Source organism: Channa argus, chromosome 17 (genome assembly GCF_033026475.1).
Source record: "Channa argus isolate prfri chromosome 17, Channa argus male v1.0, whole genome shotgun sequence".
Lineage (NCBI taxonomy): Eukaryota > Metazoa > Chordata > Actinopteri > Anabantiformes > Channidae > Channa > Channa argus.
This window is the reverse complement of record NC_090213.1, coordinates 8,414,094-8,436,723: the sequence shown is the minus strand read 5'-3', so window position 1 is coordinate 8,436,723 and position 22,630 is coordinate 8,414,094. Positions and strand designations below refer to the sequence as shown.

Here is a 22,630-nt window from a genome sequence, read left to right as displayed (position 1 = left end):
TCTTTACAAATTAACGAACGTTTGCATGTTAAGTATGGTGCCATCAGCATTTAATATCAAGTCACTGCTGTACCCACAACTTCACAGGCCCAATGTAGACTCTTAATCTTTATTATTAACAGTAAGCATTGCATATTAAATATGCGTATACATACGTACTGTATATATATGCGTCTCTTTTTCTCTCTCCTTCTCTCTCTCTCTCTCTCTCTCTCTCTCTCTCTCTCTCTATATATATATATATATATATATATATATATATATATATATATATACATATTTATTTATTTTTGTCCTTTCGGCTTATCCCGTGAGTTCAGGATCGCCACGGCATCATTGACCGCATGTTGATTTGGCACAGTTTTACGCCGGATGCCCTTCCTGACGCAACCCTCCCCAAATTCTACCGGTCTTGGACCTGCACTGCACAGCTGGGGAGGGGAATGGGCTGTTAGGTGTTCAGTGTCTTGCCCAGGGACACATCGATTTATAGCGAGGGCATATATACGCATGAAAAAGAGACATCTCTGTATGCTACTACCAAGTACCTACAAAGAGTAAGGTCCTGAGAAGTCAGCTGAACGGGAAAAACAAAGTCCAGGCAATTAACACCTACGCCCTCCAGGTCATCAGATGTAATAAACTGGCATAATAATCTGGCCAAAAGAGGAGATCGAGGCCACTGGCATAAAGACAAGGAAGCTCCTTACAATGCATGGAAGGTTTCGACCCAAATCCAGCATCCTGAGACTGTCCACTAAGCAGAAGGAAGGAGGCTGAGGATTAGTAACCGTCAGAGCCATTATCCAGGATGAAACAACCAAGATGCAAAAAAAAGAATCTGCCCTATATGTACCGCTTCAAATTTGTCACTTAAATAAAATTACAGAGTAGTATATATTCATATTTACATATTTAAGTATTAAATTAAATAGCTACTTATATAGCGCCTTTATCCACAGCAAATGTAAAAATACTCCAACAAGAAAAGAATGTATTTTAAACAACGGATGGAAAATAAGTCAAAGATCACTGTTGGTAAAGGTGGAGCTGATTGTAACCACTTTGTGTGCTGGCAGGGGGTTAATCCATTATTATACAACAGCATTTATTAGTTCACAATCTTAAAAAAATAAAAAATCACGTATACTAATACCACCATTTACTGTTAATGTTGTTGCTGATAAATAAACGTGTCATTTTTCTCCAGCCATTTTGAAAGCAATTTTAAATGTTAGTTATTTTTTTCTTTGTGAGAAAATGAGCCAGAAGAGTGGAAAAGTAAAGGCTGTGACACAAACTGATTTTTATTGACTTTCCCAGAATAGTACAATTAGTTCCCTTCCATTTCCATCCATTCCATGTTGATTTTGTCTGAAAAAACTGTCCACTGTTTGCAACCTACCATTCAAACATAGAAAATATTGTTTAATTACAATAATGTAGCCATGATTAGAGAAATTCATACAAAGAGATTGGAGGACCATAATTTTATCAGTCTTCTCTACGATTCCAATCTTGTAGTCAAAAACAGAAGAAAATTACACAGTCTGATTACTGAATAACCTAACTTTAAATAATTAACTAAAATTAACCAGTCCAGCGCGATGCATTCCTGTTGTGGAAGTCAGCAAAAAGCCCAGCAACAGATTGGGTTGGATTGGTAAAGAATACTGTTTTAAACTCTTGTTTATTAGTTTCACTATGGTTTCTTATTAAACTACAATAAAATTCCATGTTTTGTCTTTAATTATAATTAATAGAATAAGACACATTGTACAGCCATTGGGGTATTAGGCTGGAATTTCAGTTTTTCACAGTTTTTGTGGCTGATGTTCACACCTGTCATTTGAACGAGCAGGACCAAAAAGTCACAACCCTTCCGTGTGGGCACAGATCAAACTGAAGCTGATTTTTTTTTAAAACAAGAATGGAGATTTTTTTCAATATATTGATTTCTATTGCTAATAGAAAACAATACGTTTTTAAAATGTCTATGGAGGTCTCAGTCAGTCATAATTTAGTTTTACTGCCATGAACACACTGGATTTCATTTTACATTTAGTCTGGTGTTACAGTCAAAGGAATACCCTTTCATCTAAGGCTGTGACAATATTATAAGATTTTAGTTACATATAATAACATGACATGTGATACATTTCCAAGAAATTGTTTAATTGCCATCAGATGGCTTTAGCCCGTGCCTCGGGCTCACAGAGCTTCGATATAGCCCACTCATACATGGCACTTTTTTCCCAAAATGTGTTTCAGTGACAGCCAAACACACATACTAAAACATGTCACATGTTCCATCTTCTGTTGGAAATATTACCCACTGTAAATGTAACAATACCTAAATTGGATTTAGCAAACAGGTCTTACAAGAGATGATACTTACAGTATCAGCCTACACAAACATGGTGACACATTCTTTAAATGATTAGGTGTAAGAAATAAGTTACACCGCTAAAGCAACAGTTCTCCTCTTTTGATGGCTGTACCCATGGGTAACAATGTATAACATTGGAGTTATAATTGAAATGCACCTATTTAGCCAATTTTCAACAAGTAGAAGCATGCTTAGAGGCCTAAAAAAAATAGTTCTCGTACCTTTAGAGCTTTACTGAACAATGTGGTTAGCCCTTTTAAGACTGGCCTAAATAGTCTCTAGACCTGTGATGAAATTCTGCTTTTTGCATATCAGCTATTGAATTATGCCTTTAATACTTTTAAGGCCAAAACCAAACTTTTTGGATGTCATTCAAACAAACAAAGCTGAAACCACAGATTTCATTAACTGTAAACGCAGTCCTGTATTAAAATGGCATAAAACATCAGAAGAAGACAAACGTGGGCATCTCTCCACTCATTTGTGTGCTTTATAACACTTTCTGTAGCCTACATTCTGTAATAACTGTAGTGTCTATTTGCAGTGCAATTCATTAAACGTAGTACTGACATTTTACATTACAAAAAAAAGACTAAATAAATAAAGAGTGCAAATTTTACTGCTTTGCTTATTATAAAGTAAAGCCTTGGCAGTAAGACATTGGCCTCTGCAAACACTGAAACACAAAAAGTGAGCGACTGAAACCTTGGCTCCAAAGCAGGCCTTTCGGGAGGCCGTGTGCACAGCAGAGCGGATCCTTTTTACCCCTACGTGAGTCAGCCTGGGACCATGTGATCCACAAAGACCATGCTGTAACCAGTGCCCCTCACACACCGGGGAGTTAGAGGATCATCGAGTCTTTCAAAAACAAGTCATTCGTTTACAGTCATTGGCTTTGGTTCAGTCAAGGTCGTCTGATTTACAAGGGAGCACCCATACCGGTCACTGCCCTTACACGTTCAGGCAAGTTAGGAGACTCCCCAGCGGTGGAAAAGTCTGCGCGTCATGGCTCGACACAGACTATTCACATCAAGACACAGCAGTTGAGACAGCCACCTCTTGGGGTTTTTCGTTTTTGTAAGGCTGCTCGTGTTGCGGTTTCGAATACTTCCCAGATCCCCTCCTTAGTTTTGGCAGAACACTCCAAATAGTCATAAGCGCCAATGCGCATGGCCATGGCCCGGCCATCCTCTGTTTTCACTGGTTCCAGCTTCAGTCGGGACAGCTCGTTCTTGACGTTTTCGTCGTTGCGTCGATCTTTCTTGTTGGCTACCAGTATAATGGGTACATTGGGACAAAAGTGTTTGATTTCAGGGACCCACTTTTCAGGGATGTTTTCCAATGAGTCCGGGCTGTCCACGGAGAAGCACATCAAAATGACATCGGTGTCCGGATATGAGAGTGGGCGCAGCCGGTCATAGTCTTCCTGTCCAGCGGTGTCCCACAAAGCTAGCTGGACTTGCTTGTTGTCCACTTCTATGTCCGCCACATATGTCTCGAAAACAGTCGGAACATAGACTTCAGGAAACTCGTCTTTGCTGAATACAATCAGTAGACATGTTTTCCCACATGCGCCGTCCCCCACAACGACAAGTTTCTTGCGTATGTCAGCCATTTCGGCCTTTTCTCCAGTTCTCACTCAAACGCACTGTATCATCAGACACACAGATGTACCCGAAGTGTCCGCGTCCGGGTCCGCGTCCGCTACCACTAACAATCTAAAGACGTAGATGGGACAGGGCTCATGAGTCCCGTAAGTCGATCCTGCCTACAAAACCTTTACCAGTTAACAGTGCGATCTCTTTATAAAGCACTGGGTGGTTTCCTAAATATAGTAATCCAATCGGAAAAGGGGAAGTGAGCTCACAGTTTGTAATGGAAGAGGTGATTGGGTCTAATGCGGTTTCTTGTGCAGAGGAGTGTCAATGACCACGAGGACCCACCCGACCCAGGATCAGCCAAAATCTGCCAAATGTAACTGCATGACGATGTATTACGCGACATATCTTTGTAAATTCTACTTAAAGCAGTGTCAATTAGGAAAGTCGTGTCATTGAAACACACCCGAAACATTGTTTTGCTTTTGTTGCTTAGACAACGTCGTTCACAAAAATAAATGGGCCAATATCCAAAATACATCCATTCAAACCCAAATCTGGCATGTTTCTTGGGTTATCCAGCAGCAATGAGATGATGCTCTGACTGGGGCAGGGGGGTGGCACGATACGCTGCTAATCTATTATATGACATGTTGCTGAAAGGCACCGCTGTACACTGAAGCAGATTCGTGTCCCCGTTTCATATCGTCTACAAAAGGTATGTCGGGACGGCAAATTTACACTGACATTGTTGTACGCATGTCTACGTAGTTCACGCTATTTACAGGGAGGGGGCACTAGCGTAGGCAAACTCTTAGCTTTGACTGTAGCCTTGCTAAATCACCGCTCTCTCCAAGGAAACAAAACAATATAGAATCGGGTTGACGGCGTGCAACAAGCGTAGATCCTATCGCTACGACAACGCGTGAGTATCCTTTTTTTTTAATTCGTTCTGATCGAAAGCAAAGGCTCTGAGGGGCGACTGCTTTGAACTCGAGTGCCGTGGTTTGAGTATTTCCCCTTTTGTTTAGCGGTAAAGGCCCCTCTGTTTGGATCTTGAAGGGGGGCCATGTTGTTTAGCCACTGTGTGTTTGGTTAATGCTTTAGCTCATAGAACACCAACTTGGCAATTGGCGTTTGCTAGCTTTGGCTAGCTATTTTTGTCCACTATTTTTTGGCTTGTTACGCACAGCTACTGCGAAATTTCGAGTGCAGAAAACAGTGTTTTCTGTCTGAGACGGTAATAACGCATTGATTTATGCTAAACTAGTGATAAGTTCGAGAATCTAACGCTGATGACTAACATAACTAACCAATAATAAACAGCAGGCCCGTTGTGGTTAAAGCTAGCCTTAGCTACTTAGCAAACTAAGAACATTGCTAATGCTCGCCCCAGTCAAATAACGTTAGCACCAGCTAACATTCAAAATGTCCACTTTTTATTAGTCCAATGAATGATTTCATAGCCAACAAGGATATAGCGCAGCATTTAAATAAAATAATTAGTTATTAACTGCTAATTTGGCTCGCTGATTATCAGCGGATTGGCGTGCTAGGTAAGCTAACGTTAGCTAACTTGCCGAAAGGCTTTCACGTCGGTTTGCTACAATACCAAATACTTAGCTGCTGTTGTAGCTAGTTAAAGCTAAAATATATTCAATATCACGGTCACACGTTCCGTTGTACAATTAGCAGCACAGTGGGTATGCGTTGAAATGTTGTTTTTCTTTTTAATTCAGCAGCAGGTAGATTTGTGGTGGGTTTACATTTGCTATATAATTAAAGTCTAACACTAAGATAACGACAACGTTAACGTTACTTGGCTAAAATTCTTGGCAATTCAAGTCGTTAATATCTTCCCTTCGTTGGCTTTTTGGTATTGGTTTGATTAGCGAAAGATTAGATTCGTAGCGGGAATAGGCTGTTGGTGAGCAAATAACGTTTCGAAATTTGAAAAGAAAGCCACGAAACTTGCAACTCTGTTCATGTCCCGGCGAAGGAAACTGAGTTTTACAGAATATCAATGATGGTTTTAGACATTCCTCAAGTGTGTTTACAGGCTACAGGGGGTTAAACTGAAGGCGGCTTCTAACTTGCAAATTTCATTGTTTAAAAGCTATTAGGATGCAGTAACTGTCATGCCTTAGTGTTTGCTTAATTGACTCTTTAGTTTTAAAATTTCATACACTACCAACTTAATTGTGTTTAGATGCAGGGCAGCACAAAAGAACTCTCTCAATCAGAGCACATATGTCAACAAAATATTAACGTGTCCATAACTGATGCCGTTTATTTTTTCGCCAAGTCATTATACTATGTTCTGTTTAGGCTTTCCCGTGGAATGAGCATTCCATGCAGCATCCTAGGTATGAATGACGTGGCCTGGCAGGAGACGAGAGGTGGGATGCTGCATGCAAATGGTGTTCCTGAAACTGGAGGTGTTAGAGTTCATGGTGGAGGACCCCTGGCTACAGTTGGGGGATCTGGGCCTGTTCCTGGAGTCCCACATTTACAAGGCATGGACAGGGGTCCTAACCCCACCCCAGGTACTCCCCAGCCTTTGCTGAGCGGAAGATCTCAGGATGATGCCACAGTTGGATACTTCTTTCAGAGGCAGCCTGGAGAGCAGCTTGGTGGTTGCACACCCAGCAAGCATCGCTGGCCAACCGGAGATGCCAATCATGTTGACCAGGTAAAGAGGTTTTATTTTGAGATCAGTTATCCCCAGACAGCAGTGTTTTGTATCAGACGCTGTGTTTAATTTGATTTTAGAAATCTAAGTAGAAACCTTTTTGGTTTAGATTTTTGTCTATTTGTGGACATGGTGGTTTCAACTTCATGATCAAAGAGAGATATTTTAGAGCCAGCGCTTCCTTACACAGTTACAGATAAGGCCAAACCCTGAAAGAAAAGGAAAAATGGCAAAAGCACATTGTTTAGATGCATAATAGATTGCAAAACATCAGGGGCCTGTTATTTACTGTATTTCACATGTCTAGGTAATATATGATAATAAGCACCAGTTGCCATCCATCAATTGCATTTTATTCTGTGCTTGTTTCTATGAAGTTGGCACACATGGAAAATGTCAATGGCTTTTGTTCATAGAGCTTACTGCAGATGGACGCAGCCATACAAAGATTTAAAGAAATTGTCAGTAAATACAATGACAAATTCATTTCATAATTGAATTATGTGAGTAAATGATGTCCTCTTTAAACCAGGGACTCATTTTTAATGAAGATGTGGTAACAAAGTTGGTTTTTTTTTTTTGTTTTGTTTTTTTTCTATCTGCACCTAAAATGTTTTAGTAGGATTGTAACTTCTATTGGGAGAAAATAAAGGTCCTCATTACATGTGTATTTTTAATTCTTATTCCCAGTCAAAGTCCCTCAGGGAGTCAACAGAAATTGTCCAGACCCTTGAACACAGCTCATACTGCCAAACTAATAATGAATAAATTGAAGTACATTAATATGTTTTACTAAATGATAAACTGTTCCAAAGATGGAAATATGACCTACTTTTCCATCGGTGATTTGGCCTTTACTTCAGCCTCCTCGCTCCTCTAAGCACAAGTAAGACTTTAATGATGAGGAAACTGAGTTCCTGGACCATGCACCCACCATATTCTCGTATTTCATCACACAATGAGTTGGAGTGGAGAACACACTGGGCAGACTGGCAGTTTATCATAGGGTGTAGCAATAGCGCTGTAAAAAAAAATGCAGCCGCCTTATTTGCATTGGCAACAGTGTTGGAGCTCTGTGCTCTGGTCATCGCATTGAGCTAATAGGGTTGTGTAATTGTTGGATTTAAAGTTATAGTTTTAGAAACTATTGCGTGTTTTGGTATCTGATTAACCTAATCACTCCCTATCACTCTAAATTGTACTTCCTCGGTTACAATTGTGTGTTTTTTGTTTGTTTTTGTTTTTAAATACTGGTGCCGGTAGTAACACACCCACCTAACCTACATGTTAGGCCAAGAGGAAATCAATTAAACAAAAGGCCATGAAATATTGAGCCATTTTGCCATCCCAACACAGACTTTTGTTCCTAAATGTAAACAGTTAATTTTTATTCCTTTTGAAAATGCTATTTTATTCGTTTTAATGCCATTTCACTACTTCTCAGAAGTATTTTGAGTTTACTAAATAAAAGTCATAGACCATACCTTATTTGGTTCTGTACTTGAGTGAGCACAATGTAATTTTAATGTAACAACGTGATGTTTTTTTATTACCTTTTTTTGTAATATTCTTTTTGCAACTTTTGGCATTGTTTATTGGGCTGAGGAAAAAGTATCAACAGTTGATTGATTGCAATACAAAACCTTTAAAAAATATATATCATTTAATTTTTTTTAATATTCTCAATAGACCAGTCTCCATTTTTAACTGTTCATCAATGTAATTAGCGTTCTGATTGCGTGCATTTGTTTTATTTTTATTTATTTTACAGTTCAGTAGTAGTAGTAGTAGTAGTATTGTAGATTTATTTCTATTGAGAGAGGCATAATACCATCCCAACTGTCCATGTAGTCAAAGCAGTATGGTGAACAGAATTGTATCTACTCTGTCTTCAGGTTCGTGCTGTGGATGAAATGAATTATGACTTTCAAGCACTAGCTTTGGAATCAAGAGGAATGGGAGAGGTAAGAGATTTTGACCTGAATATCCAGCATGTTTATTATAGTCAAAATAAAACATTCAGTCTGTTAACGTAACCGTCTGTAGTTGGTAAGCTACAATAGAGTAGTAATTGTGATCAATGGAAGGGTGGGAAACAGGCGGTCTAGTGCAAGCCAAGTTATACTCATGCTTGCATGTTTTTTTTAAGGTAGTGTGTTAGGATGAAAGTAGTGCCTATGGCTATATCTTGCTTTTAAGTAAAATGACATGTTGAAGTGGATCACAACACTGAAGTGGTAGGTTTTGAATTGAACATTTACACTTGCACTGCAGTAGTTGCACTGACTGATAACAATACAATAAAACATCTGTGAAAGAAAAACTACATATGTTTTTATACACAGATATATAGTAATATTATCATGTGACCTAAGCAACACTACAGTTTAAAAACAAATATTTAACCTTCTGAATAATCATAAATGCTTTTATACATAAATGGTTGTTTGCATTTAGAGATTTTTCTGATGGGGAGAAATTTGTATGATTTGATTTTGTAGCTTTTGCCAGCAAAGAAGCTCTGGGATTCTGATGAGTTGGCAAAAGATGGAAGGAAAGGGATGCTTCTTGGAGAAGAGTGGAGGGATAATGCCTGGGGACCATCTCGTGAGTAGCTTCTATATCTTTGTTTTGTTCTTTTACTAGGCTGTCCTTTCTTTATAATAAAGACATGTTTTATTACTTGAAGTAGTGCTATGCCTTGCAAGTCAACTATGGTTTGCAGTATTGCTTTTGTCTGACTGGGTTTTTCAACAGGTTACACCCCAAACACTCAACAATGTAGACATTTGATCCCTGCTTTTTATTCAGATCATTCAGTGTCTCAGCCAATCATGGTGCAGCGACGACCAGGACAGAGTTTCCATGGGAATGGTGATGCCAATTCTGTGCTTTCACCACGTTCAGAAGGTGGAGGCCTCGGGGTGAGCATGGTGGAGTATGTCCTGAGCTCTTCCCCTGGTGACAAGCTGGATGGTCGCTACAGGAACGGAGGCTATGTAAGTCAAGCTTCTGTTGCACATGCACCGAAAGCCTTGTGTTGCTTATCTTAACGTTTTTCCCAGAAGTAGCACATAAGCTCCCACTTACCTAATCTATATATAAATGTATAAAGGGTGGAGGAGATGGAGACCAAGGTGGGAGAGAGAAGAGTGATGCCCAAGATAAAGTGTCTCCCTTTGAAGAGGACAAGAGCCCAGAAATGAAAATAGGAGAAGAAAGTGACCCAGCTAAGGCCAATGGAAGAGGTCTACTTAATGGCATGGACCGAGACTGCAAAGACAAGTACGTTTTCTGAAGACATTGAGGCTGCTTCATGTTGCTAGGCATCCTGTTCTAAAATGTCATGTGCACCATGGCTGGGAATTAACTTGATGATGATTAATAATGATGAATAATGATTGTTTTTTAATAAGATAAGGTAAACACCAACCATTCTGTATCTCTCATGCACACACACAGTACACATACCAAACTGATGGAATTTGAGTTGAGCAGATTAAGCAAAAACATTTTTTATTTTCTACAGGTATGTAGAAATATTAAATTCCTATAGAAATATAACATTTCTACATACCCACCTACATACTACTACTTGCATTTGGCCATTGGTTATTGCTAAATTTTTAACCCTGAGAGAGACTCAAGTTTGACATTTGCTTTTTCAGTCCGACCCCTGGAAGTCGTCAAGCTTCCCCCACAGAGGCTGTGGAGAGGATGGGACCAAGTCAGACGGGTTTGGAAATGATGGGACAGCATCATCACCACCACCACCACCACCACCACCACCTCCAGCAGCAGAACCCTGCCCAAAACAAGGTCCCAGCAGAAGACTTCCAGAACCAGGAGGCCCAGAGCATGGGAGGTATGGAGCAACCAGCAGGTGTGGAGTCCCTTCAGTTTGATTATGCTGGGAATCAGATTCAAGTGGACTCGTCAGGAACTCCAGTAGGATTGTTTGACTACAACTCTCAGCAGGTCTGTTGAAACACCATAATAGACCATTAAGGCTTTAGGTTACAGCCCACGGCTTACAGGGTAGGTGCAGTGAACTTACTTTATACTTACAGTATAGCTACACAGTACCTATAAATACATATTTGTTGTTACTTGATAACAATAAACAAACTTTTAGAAATAACGGGGTAACAAAATGATAATAAGAACAATACTTACAGTGTAAGTATGTTGTAGTTAGGGGTTCCTATTAATATTATTATTATAATGTATAATACATGATGGGTTTGAATATTTATTACGTAACTGCAGATACGAGGGTAAGAAGCTCCACTTTATTATTAGTCCTCATGTGTTGTACCTACCGTATAACAACAGGTAATAAAGGGATTTAGATATAGTAAGGTAGGTATAGATATAGATGGGTGCAAATACTTGCACCCATCATGTAATTATTTAATAAGTACCCCATAACTGCAGCATACTTAATTTCTTATTGTCATTCATTTCAATTTTATATAGCACTAATTCACAACAAAGTCATCTCAAAGCACTTCACATAATAAAGTCAAGACTATAAAGATGTATAGAGAAAACCCAACAAATCCCCCTTGAGCAATCCTTGAGGCAACAGTGGAGAGGAAAAACGATAGACACCTTCAGCAGAGCCAGGCTCAGGGTGGGCGGCCATCTGCCTTGGCCGTTTGGGGTGAGTGGAGTGGGAAGTGGAGAGAGAAAAGAAAAGAAAAGAAAAGAAAAGAGCAACAAAAGCAACAGCCGAACATCGGGCAGGTTGGTAGGACAAGTAGCTGCACACTGTAACACGCACAGCCCCAAAGCCGGGGACGCCTACAGAATGGGACAGAGAAGGAGAAGACAGAGAAGGAGAACGCCAACTACGGCAGATAGATCCTACAAAGTTAATACAGTGGTGACAAATAAATTTGGGGTGAGAGGAGGAAAGGAGCTCAGTGCATCAGGGAGTGGGTCCCCCAGCAGTCTAAACCTATAGCAGCATAAGTATAACCAGCTATAAGCTTTATCAAAAAGGAAGGTTTTAAGCCTAGATTTAAAAGTAGAGAGTGTGTCTGCTTCTCAAATCTCAACTGGGAGCTGGTTCCACATCTTGATACCCTGTTATTCCCCAAAGTTTACTTGTTGTTATCCAGTAACAACAAATATGTATCCATATGTACTGTGGAGGTAACACATTATTACTAATAAGTACACAGTAAGGTCACTGTACTTACTCTGTAAGTAACTGGCTATAATATAAAGCGTTACAAAATATATTAAGAGACCTTACTAAGTTTATTCAACACATTAAGTAATCAGTTATTTGTTTTTTCAGTTGTTCCAGAGATCAAATCCCCTGACTGTTCAGCAGCTCACTGCAGCTCAGCAACAACAGTATGCTCTGGCTGCAGCTCAGCAGCAGCATCTTGGTAAATCAATCAGTTAATTTTTCTTGGTGGCGTTATTTGTTTTGTTTTTTTACAGTTGCATGAGATGTGGAATGAAACTATAAATCTCAAAATATTCCTCATATTATCCAGCTGGCCTTGCTCCTGCATTTGTGCCAAATCCTTACATCATTAATGCTGCCCCCCCTGGAGCCGATCCCTATACCGCTGCTGGGCTGGCAGCAGCAGCAACACTTGCAGGTGATCTCACACACATGAAATATTTATGTACACTCAAAAAAAAAAAAAAAAAAAATTAAAAAAAAGCTAATTCAAATAAAGGTGTATGTAAAGTCGTGCCCTCGTGAGTAGGGTTGCATCAATGTATTTTCATTGCTGATTAATATGCTAATTATCTTTTTGATTAACAGTTTTTCCACAGCCCAAAGTGATATCTTCAAAGTTTTTTTTTTTTTTTTTTTTAATCCAACACTCCTAACCCTACCTAAACAGTTTACCTTTGTAAACCTACATTTGAAAAGCATATATTGGTTAACTAAAGAGGGTAGTTCTAATCTAGGTGTATGTTGTAATATATGTATGTAACATAATGTTTTCATCAGGCCCAACGGTGGTTCCACCACAGTACTACGGTGTTCCATGGGGTGTCTATCCGGCCAATCTTTTCCAGCAACAGGCTGCATCTACTGCCAATCACTCAGCTAATCAGCAAGCATCCAATCAGGGACCAGGCCAACCACAGGTAGGTATTGTTCATAAATAGCCTGGCTGTTTGTCACAGATTTGAATTTTAAGGGCTATGACATAACGAGCCAGCATCAAAGCAGCAGTGATAAATATCAACTTCTGCATCAGCTCACATTGCGTTCTGTCTGGGCTGACGCATGGTATTTGGAACATTGCAAAGCTAACAGCCAATGGGCCCATGCATGAATAGAAAAAGTAGAAGATCTAAGACCATTTAAATACAAACTGTAAAATAACTAGCATCTGATTTGCACGAAGCTGGACTGCCAATAAGGGTCATCTCTTTCTCCGATCAGACTTCTGTCAATGAGAGAGATCAGCTTCTGATGCAGGGTCCAACTAGCACCCATGGTGCCAATGAACGCTTGCTGCGAACAATTGGCTTGGTGTGTCTGGGCCCTATATAAAGTTTGATTTAAGCATGTTCTCAAATGTAGAATAACGTTTTTCAGTCCGCCTTAACTATGAGCATTGGATCATACATGAACACATAATTTTTTTAAAACAGACTAGTCATGTTTTTTTTTTTTTTTTTTTTTTTAATGAACCTCTTGGATGTGGCAAAAGAAAATATAAAGTGCAGATTGCAGTTTTAGCAACATTTGGATCAAACGTAATGACTGTTGTAGTGGTTTTAGTAAAATCTAATCAATATGTGTACACCAGAACTTAGAACTGCTCCTTATTTAGCCAAAGATACTTAGTGTAATATAAAAGTATTTAGGGTTTGGACCAAAGTTGCCAGTGGGGTTAGAGCATCCAATTTTGCATCCTGTGTGTGACAGAACTCTTACATCCTTCTCCAGGTGATGCGAACTGGAACTAACCAGCGACCTCTTACACCTGGTCAAGGCCAGCAAAGTCAGCAAGAATCTCTAGCTGCAGCTGCTGCTGCAAACCCTGCATTGGCTTACACAGGAATGCCTGGTTGGTAGACCACTGTATTTATCTTCACTTTTGGATGTATTTGTTGAGTGCCTTTTTTTTATTTTAATAGTTAATTATTTAGTAATCTACAACTGCAAGCTCCCTTTTTTTTTTCTCCCTCTCTCTCTCTCTCCTTGTTATCTTAGGTTACCAGGTCTTGGCCCCTGCAGCCTACTATGATCAGACTGGAGCCCTCGTAATGGGCCCTGGTGCCCGAACAGGTCTAAGTGGGCCAGTTCGTATCGTCCAGACCCCACTCCTTATCAACCCTGCAGCAGCACAGGCTGGTAAGTGCTGATAAACGTTTTTTTTTTTTTTTCATGCAGATGAAACGTGTAATTCTTCTACCTTGGACATTTTAGCATCATTACTACTACTACTCCCCCCACTCCTTTTTTTTTTATTATTTAATAAATATAAATCTCAAGGACTGTCACTTTAAGGTGTCCCAATTTATGGCGTCAGTCTCACTTATTGGATATAACTGTAGAAAAGTCACAATCTTAATTGGTACCACAAATTAGCTCTTTTGATTTTCACATCCTCAACCAACAGCTGCGGCGTCAGCATCCGGCTCTGGTAACAACATGTCTGGTCCTCCAACTAATGGACTGTATCGCTCCATGCCTCAACCTCAACCCCAGCCGCAGCAGCAACAACCTCCCCCACAAAGCAGTGGCCTGCCCTCCAACTCCTTCTACGGCTCGGGATCAGTCCCTAACACTTCTCAGAGCAGCTCCCTTTTTTCTCACACCTCTGCTGCCCCCCCACCACCAAGTTCCTCCCTGGGCTTCAGCAACTCTGGCGGCTCTCTTGGTGTGGGCCTGGGCTCTGCTCTTGGAGGCTTTGGTTCTTCTGGTCAGTGACAAAGCTCAGTGAAGATGAAAGAAACCTTTTACATCCAGTAATCTGTTTACTAATGCTCATTCTGTCTTCCTTTTTGTCATTCGCAGTATCCAGCTCTACCAGTAGTAGTGTGTCTCGCAGGGATTCTCTGTTGGCAAGTTCTGATCTATACAAACGTGGTGGCAGCAGTTTGACTCCCATTGGCCAGCCCTTTTACAACAGCCTGGGTTACTCTTCTTCACCCAGCCCCATTGGCCTTACACCAGGTCACTCCCCACTCACCCCTCCACCTTCTCTACCCTCTTCTCATGGATCCTCTTCCAGTCTTCACTTGGGTAAGCCGATTATTTGTGAGAATTAATTTTATTTAACATTTCTGTGTTAAATTCATTATTATTTGAGATTGCACAATGAGAAACTTTTAAAGCAAAACCCCTTTTACATTTGATATTGTAACCACAGTAGTGTTTGGGCATAATTTATAGCATTCTGTAACCCTAGGTGGCCTGACAAATGGCAGCGGACGTTACATTTCTGCAGCACCTGGAGCTGAGGCGAAGTACAGAAGCACTGGTGGGACGTCCAGTCTGTTCAATTCCAGCAGCCAACTGTTTCCTCCATCCCGGCCCCGCTACAGTCGCTCTGATGTCATGCCGTCCGGACGCAGCCGTCTACTGGAAGATTTCAGAAACAACCGCTTCCCAAACCTTCAACTCCGTGACCTCCCAGGGCACATGGTCGAGTTCTCTCAAGACCAGCATGGATCAAGGTGGCTGAGATGTGCTATGTTGATTTAAATTTATTTTTATGATTCTTTCCTTTACATCCCAACCCACCAGCTGTGGCCACACCCATCCACCAAGGGCTACTGTGGTGCCGGTCCGGAGCCTGGATAAAATAGGAGGGTTGCAGCAGGAAGGGCATCCATTTTAAAAACACATGCAGAATACATTCCATTGTGGCAGGGACAAGGGACAGGGACAAGCCGAAAGCTGATCTCTTGTTTGTTTCCCCCCCCTGCATTTCAACTATAAAATTAACATCGGGTGTGCATTATGAAAATGTACCAAAATCTGTCTAACTTGTTTGTTTGTTTGTTTGTTTGTTTTTTTTAATTCTTTGTTCTAATCTTGTCTGTACAGATTTATCCAACAGAAGCTGGAGAGGGCCACTCCTGCTGAGAGGCAGATGGTGTTTGGAGAGATACTCCAAGCAGCATACCAACTGATGACTGATGTATTTGGGAACTATGTCATCCAAAAATTCTTTGAGGTTGGGAGTGTTAAAGTTTATCTTAGTGTCATTACAATTCCCATAAATTATGAACTAGGCTCAAACAGACAATTTTTTTCTGTCGAACAAGGCAACAAAAACTGTGTTTTTGTGTTATTCAGTTTGGAAGTGCAGACCAGAAACTGGCTTTGGCAACACGTATCCGTGGACATGTCCTTCCCTTGGCTTTGCAGATGTATGGTTGCAGAGTTATACAGAAAGCCCTGGAGTCCATTTCCTCAGACCAGCAGGTAATTGTAAGTGAGATTTCACTTCTTTAACATTTCTTTTGCATTTATTTTAAGGTGTATGAACCGTCATTTACGATCTGTGGTTTCAACACATTGACACCTACTATTTTTTTTTTTTTTTCCCTTTTTAGAGCGACATTGTCCGTGAACTGGATGGCCATGTATTGAAGTGTGTGAAGGATCAGAATGGAAACCATGTGGTTCAGAAGTGCATTGAGTGTGTACAGCCCCAGGCCCTACAGTTCATTATTGATGCTTTCCAGGGACAGGTGAGTTTAATATTCTGAGAAATGTTTCAGCTGCGAGTCAATATTCTATCTACAATTTGGGTTGTTGGAGATAAAAATATAATTACCATTCAAGCTTCCATTTGGTATATAGATCGGATTTGCTAGTCAATTTATTTGTCAAGGTTAACAAAGCTACAAGCTGCTTGTACAGTGGAGGGTGTGAACAGCGAGTCTAACTAGATTCATAGGTACAGAGTGACATCATGGAGTTGTGGGACAATATAAAACTCCACCCTGCCAGTCAGCTGTGTTCACTTAAAAACAAGCTGAAATACTTGCTCAAAATGTGTGCAGTGAATATCTCCATCTAGTTCTGTTCTTTTGAGTCTGAAGTCATGGGAGGAGTTAACAGCACCTCTCCAAAATAACTTATAATTATAAGTTACTTTTAATAAACTATACAATGTAGCTTTGAGTTTAAAGACATGCACGCTTACCTGCACACAGTTTCCAGCTTTTATTGGTATATTACTCCTTTTTGACTACCACCATCTCTGCATAGGTGGAATAGTGAGCTGTTATTGGTAAAAATGTTTATCGTGTAACCCACATGTAAAACGACGTGCTGCTAGTGTTCCACAAGTCCAAAAAACATTTCTTATCGTCTTCCAGGTGTTTGTGCTCTCCACACACCCTTATGGCTGCAGGGTGATTCAGAGGATTTTGGAGCACTGCACCCAGGAGCAAACTCTGCCTATCCTCGAAGAGCTACATCAGCACTCTGAACAGCTGGGCCAGGTAAGCTAATTTCTCCAAGGTGCTCGTGTCTAAGCCCACAATAATTGCAGATCTAGATTATGTTGCTAGCGGTGTGCTTGTCTTGTGTATCTGCATGTCTCCTTCATGTTTCATATCTTTAGCCTGTCATTGTTCCATTGTAGTTGTGATCTGCTAAATGTTAAGTGTAAGGATGACTGTAATAGTTATTTTAGTTGTCAAAGCATCTGATGTATTTGATTCTTTAAACATCCACCCTACCCCCTCACTTATTCCATCTAGAAATATCAAGGCGTTTCATTGGAGATGACACCCAAAACATATTATACAGTGTCCCGCGATGCACTGTTCAAGGTCAGAGCAATTTGCCTCTCTTGCGGATGTCCCCGTTCTCCCTTCCTTTCTTTCTTTTTTTGGTTTTGTTTTTTCTTTGTAACCAATCTGATTTAACATTTAGTTTTCCAATTCCCCACCTTTGCAGGCCTTCTCCTAACATTCCGAGCCGCCTTTTTCACTTTTCCCCTCTTGCTAAATGCCACGGAATTCTTAAGACACTTGCTTCCCTGCTGTCTCATGATGCCTCTCCTTTGCCAATAGCATCTTCAGATCAATCTGGTTTTCTCATGTTTATCTTTCGATTTAACTGTAATTCTTTGATTGCTTTGTAAGAATTTTATTTTATTTTTATTTTTTTAAAGTGTCCATAAGTGGTGCTTTTACAAAAGTGACAAAAACCATTTGTCACTTGACATTGAATACTTGAACTTAAGTCAAATTCAAGCACAAAATAAGAAAGCTGTAGTTAAAAACTGATTGAGAGGAAATGGATTTAAAGGAAAATACTTCCTAATCAAAGGTGGAGATTACATTACCTACCCAACAAATTACTACTTTGTTTTGTTTTGTTTTTTAATTTAAATGTAGGAGTGGTGTTATTTGTTGCTTGGTCAGGTAAGTTCCTTTCTCCATCTTGTCGCACTAAATTTACACCCATAACTGTCTATCACCCATTTCTGAAGGGGCAAAGATGCTATTGGTTGTGTTGTCTGGTCAGCAACACTCCAAACCAGCAGCATCTGTTTTGTCTGACCTTCCGCAGTGATGACGTAAGGGTTTTCAAAAATCTTTATATGGGGGTGTCACTCATTTGTTTACCTATCATCATTGGAGAGTTGCATGATTTTATCTCACACCAATTAAGACCAATGGTGAAAAGTAGTGCATGAAGATCAGAGTAAAGGGTGTCACACTGATTTATTTATTTTTGTTTTATTTATTATGTTGGTTTTATTTTATTTTTTTGAGACTACAAAAGCATTGAAATGGCTTGTTATCTTGAGCTCACACTTTCACTACCCCCTGCAGGACCAGTATGGTAACTACGTCATTCAACATGTTTTGGAGCATGGCAGGCCGGAAGATAAGAGCAAGATAGTAGCAGAGGTTCGCGGAAAGGTTCTTGTTCTGAGCCAACATAAATTTGCAAGGTAAGCTTTTAGATTTAGGTTTTCAGAATTCTACCTGAGAATAACTTTTCTTATATAACATTTTAACCAGGATTGTGTTTAACTACCAGGCAGTCATCTACCCCACTTGTCAGGCTTTATGTTTTTAGAAGCAACCTTGACAGAAACATTATGGAAAGAAATGTACAGCTACTACACAATGTGGTAATCACATGTTTGGTTGGGTTCCTCTGTTCAGTAACCGTTTCCTTCTTTAAACGTGGAAATGTTTCTGCCCTTATCCATGTGATGCTATACAGAGCGAATGTTGAAATAAAGAGAATTGATAGACTTAAGTCAGGAAAAGACCTGGAAATGATTACAAAGTTTGTTCAGTTTAATAGGGTCTTTAAATAATACACTAGTAAGATATGTGTATAATAGAAGTTCCTCTCCCTGTTCTTCCTCAGTAATGTTGTTGAGAAATGTGTGATCCACTCTTCGCGCGCAGAGAGAGCTCTGCTTATTGATGAAGTCTGCTGCCAGAAAGATGGGCCTCACAGCGCCCTGTACACCATGATGAAGGACCAGTATGCTAATTATGTTGTACAAAGAATGATTGACATGGCAGAACCTGCTCAGCGCAAAATCATCATGCACAAGGTGGGTCACCTGCTACATATGTACGTATTGCACATGGAGGGGGCTTATGTGCACACTATACTTGTTCAGATACAAAAAAGTTTAAAACATTGTCCTAATGAATTCAAATAATTTGTGCAGGAGAAAAAAAAAACATAACATGTTCTATAAAGAGAATGTTAAAGATCCTGCTGTAACTTTCCTTGCACTGAATGGGTATTGTGTGATTTACCATGGTTTCATCAGAAATTTATTATTTATTTTTTAATGATTCAGGGTCATTCAGACTGTGTTGTATTGGTCTATTTTTATTTTTTTTTAAGTGTTCTTGACTCATGAAACATCATTCAGGCAGACCAGACCCGGTGTTAGTTTGAGGGCCTAGCAGACATCAAAACACTGCACAGTTTTATTATAGACGTTCCAACAATCTCAAGTTAAGTGGTAGAGGCCAGTGGAGTGCCCTGCCAGATGAGCTGCATCAAAAGTTGAAACAGATTTGTTTTTTGTTTGGATTTTATTTATTTATTTATTTTATTTATGGTCAATTTATAACTACAGTTGGGTATCAAGAACCAGTACAAAGTTAGAACTAGTTCCAAAACACCCCATGGATTTGATAACACATATTTATTTCGATTGTGTACTTACTGTTAGGCATATGTGACAACAACAATCTGGCTTAGTTTTACAAAATTATAACTGCTAGATTTAGATTTTTTTTGCAACAAAAGAAAAATGTCTTTTTAGATGACAACACTCACACCCTATTTGATCCTACAGTAATGCCTCAGATACAGCCAACACTAACAACCTCTCACGGTCGGGTAGAAAGCATAGTTGCGCTGATATTTTTTCTATATAGTTTCTAAACAAATCAACCCTTCTATAACTGCAAATTAGAACAACACCCAGCTCCCAAATCTCTTTATCTTTAAAACACGTTGAAATTAATTATTTTCTCTTTCCTTAGATCCGGCCACACATTGCCACTCTGCGAAAATACACCTATGGGAAGCACATTCTGGCCAAGCTAGAAAAGTACTACATGAAGAGTGGATCTGAACTGGGTCCCATCGGAGGTCCCACCAATGGCCTAATGTAGTCATATCAACATCCTGGGTCCCCTGAAGAAGAAGAGTAGGATCCCCAAACCCTGTGTTCTGTGAGAGATGCTCCTTAGCCATAGGGGTTAGCCTTTGCCACCCTCGGACATCCCATTTTTGGGGAAATTACCAAAAAAAGAAAAAACAAAGACAAGTCAACTACATCTAAGAACGCTGTGACAACTGACCCCTGACACTCTGCCATCTCTGGAGCAGGCTTTTTGTATTGTGAGGCCCAGGGAAAGCGAAGTACGCAGGCAGATTTACTTTTCTCTTTTGTTTTTGTTTTTTTGTTTGTTTGTTTGGTTTTTTTTCCCTCCTGGGTAAAGCACAAGCCCATTGTTAATGATGTAATTGATGTATTTGACTGGTTTTCATATTGTACATTTAGTTTTTTACCTTGTAAATTCTCTGTAAGGAAAAAATTAATACACATTTGCTGAAATTTTCAATTCTCACAATTAACACCAGCAAGTGATTTTATAAGGCTAAACTAAGTGATCCTTTTATCCCAATCCCATTTGTTTTTGTAACCAGACTTATGTCAGCTGGTAATTAAATACTATATTTGTATATTATCCAATGCACAGAACGTGTTTTCCCATGCCAAAGCAGCCAATGGATTTATTCATAGTACTAAACAATGCGTGTGGAATCCCTCCGCTCCCTCTGTCATGCAGAGTGGGGATTGGTGCTTTAATCTAGGGCAGTGTTTCTGATGGTGGCTTTTTCTTGCCTCCTATTCCAGGCTAAGTGGGTGGGTGTGTGTGTGTGTGTGTTTACCCCAGCAGCTTGCAGTCTGCCTTTTGTTTCGGTACTTAACATTACAACCTGACAAACCTGAGCTGCTGCATCCACTGAGCCCCCCTCTGAGCAGTCTTACGTTCCTTCATTCAGGTGATCACTCGGGGTTTATGCAAGATGAAAGCTACCATTAACTTATAGAAGTGGAGCATGAGGTTTGGTTGTATAGGGAGTGTGTAACCTGGTATAATCTTAATATGAAATGACCATAGTGCAGGACTTTTTCGTTGGGATTGTGGGGTGGGAGTGGGGGTATGCGTTGGCATGCTGTGATAGGTTTTAATCCTTGAATTTTTTTTTTTTCTTTATCATGTTTTGTGTAACATCTTATCTGTCTTGTAGTTTGAGATGAACACTGCTCTAGAAAATAGTATCTTTATGTACTGAATAACCATCTCTTGCGTAGAAGTAGTTTACCAATGTATAGCATCTTTATGTATGAGTAAATTGTTGCTTCTGGGTTAGGGGGCTTGCAGCAATGATTGGGACCTCCACCACCTGAAGGACGTATTAGTCCAAAAAAAAAAATGTTGTGAAATGAAGCTTGTCCCAGCTTTGTGCATCTGAGGTAAAATGAACTAGAAATAGTGGGACAAGTTTAAAAAAGGGGATGATGAAAAAACCTTTTTTTTGTTTGTTTTTGTTTTTTTTTTTAAATTAATATTATTGCATTTTGGTTTTCAATTGGTTGGGAATGCAAGTGCATTGGTGGAGGCTGGTGGGGCCATCAAAGGCTGTACCATTCACCTGTAATGCTTGTAGTGACGGCTTCTTTGCTTCATATGAATAATTGTAGATTACATGTAGTATATGTGCAGTTACTAAGTGTAAGATTATTAGTTAAACTGAAAAAAAGTAAATGTCTAGTTGTGGTGTTGAACAGGCCTTGCTCTAAATTGGTAGTGATGCTTTTATTTTGTCTGTACAGTTGTACATTTGTAAACGTTTATGCTGTAAATGGGATGTCTTTTACACTTTTTTGGGGGAGAAAAGGGCAGAAATGTGCATTTTGATGTGTGTATATTCATCACTCCTTTCCCCTTGAATATAATGTATACAGTTTTATTTGATCAAGTGTTATTTTAGAGGAAAAAAAACTTTGACTTCACAATCTGGCATGGATTTTGTTTTTTAATCTGTTATGGGAAAGGCCAGCCTCTATTTGTACTGGAGCTGTAACATCCACTGTTGATAGTCTTTCTGATGTGTGACAGTTTAAAAGGAAAAAATAAACTGAGGCTGCATTTAGTCCTCTGCTACCATGGAAACTTCACAAGATATGACAAGAATTATTTTTGTACAGAAAAGTGCTGTATTTTGGAACAGCTCCTACCTTGTAAGCAAAAGCAGTGTAAAATATTGTCAATTATATAAATATGAACATATGAGTTTTGTCACACTGTCAAAGTCATGTACATTTTCAGGTGGCCTTATGTACATTTCCAGATGTTAGATGAAGAAAACAAACTCATTTTTGGAAGCAGAATTGTGACTATGTATGATTAAACTGTTCTTCTAACATT

The 22,630-nt window shown here is 39.6% G+C and overlaps 1 protein-coding gene across 1 annotated transcript in view; it reads left to right on the top strand.

Annotated features, from left to right (window-relative positions):
• The window catches only part of LOC137102976 (apolipoprotein B-100-like), a 38,265-nt gene extending 15,635 nt beyond the window's left edge, over positions 1-22,630 (top strand). The window contains 26 exon segments of the mRNA XM_067482928.1: positions 800-827; positions 3,316-4,246; positions 4,759-4,896; positions 4,898-4,912; positions 6,316-6,679; positions 8,575-8,643; positions 9,181-9,286; positions 9,491-9,678; positions 9,795-9,964; positions 10,348-10,657; positions 11,988-12,081; positions 12,193-12,300; positions 12,663-12,802; positions 13,614-13,734; positions 13,881-14,021; positions 14,290-14,592; positions 14,688-14,915; positions 15,082-15,349; positions 15,723-15,852; positions 15,975-16,109; positions 16,235-16,372; positions 17,006-17,131; positions 17,393-17,464; positions 18,476-18,597; positions 19,026-19,218; positions 20,171-22,630. Of these exon segments, the coding sequence (XP_067339029.1) occupies positions 800-827; positions 3,316-4,246; positions 4,759-4,896; positions 4,898-4,912; positions 6,316-6,679; positions 8,575-8,643; positions 9,181-9,286; positions 9,491-9,678; positions 9,795-9,964; positions 10,348-10,657; positions 11,988-12,081; positions 12,193-12,300; positions 12,663-12,802; positions 13,614-13,734; positions 13,881-14,021; positions 14,290-14,592; positions 14,688-14,915; positions 15,082-15,349; positions 15,723-15,852; positions 15,975-16,109; positions 16,235-16,372; positions 17,006-17,131; positions 17,393-17,464; positions 18,476-18,597; positions 19,026-19,218; positions 20,171-20,302 (4,770 nt within the window). The 3' untranslated portion in view covers positions 20,303-22,630.